The 6769-nt window shown below is 52.1% G+C and overlaps 1 protein-coding gene across 1 annotated transcript in view; it reads left to right on the top strand.

The window, feature by feature from the left end:
- Nucleotides 1-5874, top strand: part of LOC103610870 — a 30106-nt gene extending 24232 nt beyond the window's left edge. Inside the window, exon 10 of the mRNA XM_008594942.1 lies at nt 5705-5874. Coding sequence (XP_008593164.1) covers nt 5705-5874 — 170 coding nt within the window. The remainder of the gene's footprint in view (nt 1-5704) is intronic.
- Nucleotides 5875-6769: the final 895 nt, after the last annotated feature.

Here is a 6769-nt window from a genome sequence, read left to right as displayed (position 1 = left end):
TTAATCCATTCACTACTGCACGGTCCTGCAATCCAATCACCTCTTCAAGGCTCCACCTTTCTACTTCCATAATAGGATTTCCCACCCTCTTAAAAGTCACAGTGGGGGCTAAGTTTCTTTCTTTCTTTTTTTTTTTAAGATGACCGGTAAGGGAATCTTAACCCTTGAGTTGGTGTTGTCAACAGCACGCTCTCCCAAGTGAGCCATGGGCCGGCCCTGGGCTAAGTTTCTAACACAAAAAACATGGGAGACACAATTCAAGCTTGAGTTTTGGGGGGACATAATTCAATCCACTACATTCCAACCCTGGCCCCCCCAAATTCATGTCCTTTTCACGTGCAAATACGTTAATTTCATCCCCACAGTCTTAACTTATTTCAACTCATGAGTCCAAAGTTCAAAGTCCCACCTGTGAAATTGTGGTGACAGTGACTCAGGGGTCTCACATGGCAAAACGGGGGAGCAGAGAGAGACCAACCTCCTCGTTCGCTCTCATTTTAAAGTCATCAGAACCACGCCCCTGACCACCATTATTAATCCATTCACTACTGCACGGTCCTGCAATCCAATCACCTCTTCAAGGCTCCACCTTTCTACTTCCATAATAGGATTTCCCACCCTCTTAAAAGTCACAGTGGGGGCTAAGTTTCTTTCTTTCTTTTTTTTTTTAAGATGACCGGTAAGGGAATCTTAACCCTTGAGTTGGTGTTGTCAACAGCACGCTCTCCCAAGTGAGCCATGGGCCGGCCCTGGGCTAAGTTTCTAACACAAAAAACATGGGAGACACAATTCAAGCTTGAGTTTTGGGGGGACATAATTCAATCCACTACATTCCAACCCTGGCCCCCCCAAATTCATGTCCTTTTCACGTGCAAATACGTTAATTTCATCCCCACAGTCTTAACTTATTTCAACTCATGAGTCCAAAGTTCAAAGTCCCACCTGTGAAATTAATACAAGTTATCTACTTCCAAGATACAGTGGTGGGACAAACATAGGGTACATATTCCCATTCCAAAAGGGAGAAATAGGCCAAAAGAAAGGGATATCAGGTCCTAAGCAAGTCCAAAATCCAGCAGAGTGGGCATTAAATCTCAAAGGTGGTGAATTATGTACCTTGGGTCCATGTTCCTGGTCCTCTGCATGCTGGTGTAGGTGCTGGCTTCCCACATCCTCAGGTAGCTTGTCTCCTATGGCTTTCCTGGTTGCAGGCCACACCTTCAGTTCTCCCAGGCTGTCGTTCCAGTCTGTAGCTCTATGGGTCTGGGGTCTCCTTGGCGGCCCTGCTCTCATGGCTCCACTAGGCAGTGCTAATGGGGTTTCTCTGCTGCAACTCCAACCCCATGTTTCCACTTGGCATTGCTCTAGTGAAGGTTGTCTCTGGTGACTCTGCCCCTGTGACAGATCTCTTCCTGGGCCCCCACAATTTTCCATACACCCTTTGGAATTTGGGTGGAGGCTCCCAAGCCTTCCCAGCTCTGGCATTCTGTGAGCTTGCAGACCTAACACCACATGGACTCCACCAAGGCTTCTGGCTTTTATTTTCCAAAGCTGGGGGTCCAGCCACACCTGGGGCCAATTTAGGCACAGCTGGAGCAAAGTAGGCTAGGCAAAAGAGGGCCCTTAGTGCCAGGCCTGCCCCAAGTGCTTCCTTGGACTTACTTAGTGCCAGGCCTGTGGGTTCAGCTACACCTGGGGATAATTTAGCCATTAGTGCCAAGTACACTAGGCCAGGGGGACCCTTAATGCCAGGAAAAGCCAGGGTAACCCTGAGGCAGGCCTGGCCAGTGGGTCTCTTGTGTAGGCCTGGTCAGGCCTGCCCTAAGGGGTACTGAAGCCCTTAGCAGCAGGCCTGGCCAGGGAAGCCATTAGTGGCAGGCCAGGGAGTCTCTTAGAGGCAGGCCAGTTCAGGCCAGGGTGGCCATAGGGGGATTCTAGTTTTCTTTATTTCTTTCATGCCCAAGGGGAGCCAAGCAAGTCCAAGGAAGCTCTTGGGGCAGATCTGGCAGGTCCTTAGCAGAAGGGGGGCCCTAGGCAGCAGGGCAGCCATGAATAGTAGATCTGGCCATGAGGCTCTTAGCACCAACTGCTAAAGCCCCTAATGGCAGAATTTCATTCTTTTTTATGGCTGAATAGTATTCCATGGTGTATATACCACATTTAGGGAAGAAAAGGAAGAAAGAGAGAGAGAGAGAAAGAAGGAAGGAAGGAAGGAAGGAAGGAAGGAAGGAAGGAAGGAAGGAAGGAAGGAAGGAAGGAAAAGAAAGAAAGAAAGAAAGAAAAAGAGTCCCCCTAGGTCCCCCCTGGCCTGGCTAGCATGCCTCTAAGAGACCCCTTTGCCTGGTCCTGCCTGCTGTGCCACCAAGGGTGCCCCTGGCATTTTGTAGCCTCCCACTAATGGCTGCCCTTTCCAGGCCTGCTGCTAAAGGTGCCCCTGCCACTAAGAGTGGGCCTGGCCAGGCCTACACAAGAGACCACACTGGGCCTGCCTCAGAGTTCCCTTGGCCTGTCCTGGCACTAAGGGCCCCGCTGGCCTAGTCTACTTGGTGCTAAGGGCCTCCATGGCCAGATCTACTATTCAGGGCCCCCCTGCCGCTAAGGGCCACCATCTGCTAAGAGCCTGCCAGGCCTGCTGCAAGTGCTTCCTTGTCCTGGCCTGGCAGGCCTGCCCTACATGCTTCCTTGGCCTGCCCTGACACTAAGGGGCCCCCTGCCCTGGGCTGACCCTAAGGCCCCATGGCCTAGCCTGCCCAAGGGATCAATTGTACTGTTCTCTTCCTACAGGCCCCCGAGGCTGGACTACTGGTGAGGGCATCCTGCTGCTTTCTTTTCTTTTTTTCCTTTTTTTCTTGTTTTCTTATTTTTTTATTTTTTTGGTATTTTTCAGCCCTTTGTTTTTTGTTTTCTTTTCTCCTATTTTTTTTGTTTGTTTTGTTCTCTTTTTTTCCGATTTTCTTCTTTTTGTTATTTTCTTCTTTTCATTGGGGTTTTCTTCTTTTCAGGGGGATTTCTTTTCTAGGATTTTTTTATTTTGGGAGGAGTTCTTTTCAGTGGGATTTTCTTTTTGTTAGGGTTTCTTCTTACACGGAGGGTTTTCTTTTGGTTGGAGTTTTGTTCTTTTCATGGGAGTTTTCTTCTTGGAGAGTTTTGGTTTTCTTTTTCTTGGATTTCTTTTTGTTGGGGTTTTCTTCTTTGGGGGAGTTTTCTTCTTTTCATGGGCAAGATCCCNTCCTGTAGCCCCTCTGTGCCCACTTCTCAAGGTCTCACTTCCCCATCGTCCCTCCTCTCCCAAGCAGCTCTTATCCTGCATCTTTTGTTTTTTTGTTTTTTGGTGGTGGCCAGTAGAGGGATTGAGCCCTGGGCCTTGCTGTTGTCAACATCATCCTGTGCTTCCTGCAGCAGGATCCAATGAGACAGCCAAGCTCGTGGCCCATCTGTGTGCACAGCTTCAAGGGAGAAGCTCAGAGAAGAGTCCTATGTCATATCCCGAGCAGAGGGAGACGTAGTAGGATTCAAGCCCAGACTTCTTACCCAGTCCCTGACACTTCTTCCACGGTTGTTACCATTACCGCCGACTGCTCCTTCAGCCCCCTGTTCCCAGGAGCCTGACCAGCCAACACTCACCTCCTGAGNACCAGCCAACGCTCACCTCCTGAGGTGACTGGCACCTCCCACAAGTGCTGGGCTGGGGCCTGCTGGCCGTTTTGATGGTTTTTTCCTCAGCAGTTCCAGCTAGGCGCTGTTTCCTTTGGAAATCTCTTAACTGTGAAAAGGAAAAGCAGTAATATTCAGGAGATGTGGAAGCCCCTATGTTTGTCACCTACTTTACAGTTTTTACAAAGTATTTCTTACTCGTACCGTCTGATTTCATGCCACTAGCAACCCTAGAAGGTGTTGTCATGATCACCCAATGGCTGAAGAAATGGACCGACAGCATGNGCACCCCATTCTCCCTTGGCTCCAGGGGCCCCCAGCCCCTTTCTTCAGAGCCCCAAGGGGACATTGGAGCCCAGGATTGGCAGAATGGAATCAGGGGACCCCACAGGACTCTTACTAATCCCTGCATCACACTCCTCAGGTGTTTATTGTGGACAAAGACGGAGTCCCGGGCTCCTGCCAGGTCTAGGCACCGGTCCTGAGGCGCATGAGGAGAGGAGGGGGTGGAGGAGGGTTGGGGAGAGAGAGAGCAATCATTAGGGGTGGGGGTGGGTGCTCAGGTGGCAGCGGGGCACCCAGCCCCCAGCATGGGAGGTGGTCGGGGGACTGGCCTGCAGAGCACTTACCTCCAGCTCCCTCACATAAGCTGCTGATGTGAGGTCCTCCCCATCGGTGTATGATGTGGGCCAGGAGAGATGAGAGCGCTCATGGAGATGCTCTGTCCCCCTCCATGACTCAGCCCTCTGACGTCCTTTCTTCCCCGTCAACTGGCAAAAGTCTCTTTCCTGCCTCACCTGGACCAGGCCCTCCTCCTGTAGCCCCTCTGTGCCCACTTCTCAAGGTCTCTCTCCCCCATCATCCCTCCCTCCCGAGCAGCTCTTATGCCATAGGTTTTTTTGTTTGTTTGTCTTGTTGGGGTCTTTGGTGGTGACCAGTAGAGGGATTGAGCCCTGGGCCTTGGTGTTATCAACATCATCCAGTGCTTTCTGCAGCAGGACCCAATGGGGTAGTCAAGCTCATGGTCCATCCTTCATGTGTACAGCATCAAGGGAGAAGCTCAGAGAAGAGNCCATGTGTGGTTGACTCGGAGCTGCCAGATTTTAGTTTGTTATTTGCTCTGGGACCAGCAGTGCTGTTCCTTTCTTGGTACTCCCTTAACTGTGAAAAGGAAAAGCGGTAATATTCAGAGCTCTATAAGCCCCTATATTCTCATCTTACTTTACAGTGTTTACAAAATATTCTTATTTCTACCATCTCGGACAACCCAAGCATCATCTCAGAGAGAAGTCCATTAAGATCTTACAAATCTCACCCCTAAGATTAGGTGAATGTCATCCCTAAGTACATTAATAGGCTTTCTCTCTCTCTCAAAAGAATCAAGCAAATCTGATTCTTCAGAAAGATGCCCTTGTGAATCCTGTGGCACCCCAGATTGAGATGATGTGGGCAAGATTCAAGCTGTGAAGCTCAGTTGCCCAGGACCTGTTCCACAGGAGATAAGCACATCTCCCTCCAGAGAGCACAGACTGAAAGGCGCTCTGATCCCAGAATCCTAGAGAATTGGAAGGTCAGATACAGACTCAGAAATAAATCGTAAAGTATGTCTAGAGAGTCGAAACCTGTGAGAAAACCAAACCCGTTCTCCCAATTGTCACCCAGACAAATTGTCAACACTTTGAGTTCACTGGTGCAATGTAGGCTTTTCAGGTCGTCAATGTCTAAGTGAAGGGAGTAGGGAGCCAGAAACCTCTCGGTCCTGGGCCCCCTAGTCCCCAGTAGCCTTCCAGGTGGAAATTTGTGCCACAACCAGAGAAGCCAGAAAGGGGGTGAAAACACTTAGAGGCCAGGGCCAATCCAGGGTGGGGAGCCCCAGGAGTCACCCTACCAGCCCAAAGTCACCCAGGAGCACCTAGCAAGGGCAGAGGCTGGGCTGCTCAGGGGGCAGGGATAGCTGAGAAGACTTTGGTGGGGGGAGTCAAGAGGCACAGAGGGGCACCTCCTATGTGCCTCAGAAGTGACACAGACTCTGGCCACTGTCTCACCATAGGAGGGGCTTCGGGCTGTGCCCGGGGCCATGACCCAGCATGTTATACCTTCTTCTTGGCCCTAGCCAACTTCTCCTGTCGGACTTCCTCTGGCATTTCTGGGCAGGGAAAAGGAAAGGGGTACCGCCGCCTCGTCGCCATCAGAGCACTGGACATCACTCCGTCCAGCTAAGGCGCCGATGGGCAACTGAGCCAGAGCAGCTGGGAGCGGCCGGTGCTAGGCAACAGGGAAGTGGGCGTGGCCTGAATGCTCACAGCCCATTGGTGGATGAGAAAGATGGAAGGAATGGGGGCGTGGCCAGAACCCAGGGAAGGGTGGAGTCACAATGAAAGCCGGCCCCGCCCACTCCTGCCGGGGCCCCCTGGGGAAAGGGGCGGGGCCCTCACTTGGTGCCCATGCAGCTTCTGTGTGACCCTTCACGGTGGCCATCACAGAATCTGAGGCACATGGCAGGTCAGAGAGGCCATCCTCCAGCCCCCGCCCTGGACCCTCCTGTGCCAGTTCGCCCCTGACCTGTCTGTTACCCAGCCTGAGCAGGTGGCTCTGAAGGAGGTGGAGGCCTTGTGGGGGCAGGAGACCTTGGCCATGTGGCCCCAGAGAGGCCAGGACACAGCCTCACCCTCCTGCAGATCTGGCTGCTGTGTTTCTGCTTGGTGTCGCAGAGGTGTCCCATGCAGACCTCAACCCTGCCACCCACACCACATCCCTGTTCATGTCAGTAACCAGACATCAAAGGCCCCAGTCACCCAAGCTTGGACCCTCTAACCCCTCCCTCTTCCCCACCTCTCTCCATCCCTTCACCAAGGCCTTGGGGGTTCTCTCCAAGCCCGCCCTCTCCATGCTCCCCACAGCCAGAGTCCTCTTGTAAAGCACGGTGAGGCCTGGCTCTTCCCATGTCCCCAAATCCCAAACCAGGGCCTAGCCCTGAGAAGGTGCTCGGGGCCAGCACTGTGGGAATGAATGAGCACGGACAGAGTGCAGTGTGGCCCTGAGCTGCTGTCCCCTGCTCTTTGTCTCTCTCCCGAAGAAACCCTCTTGCAGGACAGTTATAGCTTTGGACAGTTGA

This window comes from Galeopterus variegatus, unplaced genomic scaffold, assembly GCF_000696425.1.
Source record: "Galeopterus variegatus unplaced genomic scaffold, G_variegatus-3.0.2 Scaffold11938, whole genome shotgun sequence".
Classification (NCBI taxonomy): domain Eukaryota; kingdom Metazoa; phylum Chordata; class Mammalia; order Dermoptera; family Cynocephalidae; genus Galeopterus; species Galeopterus variegatus.
This window is presented reverse-complemented; position numbering and strand designations above follow the sequence as displayed.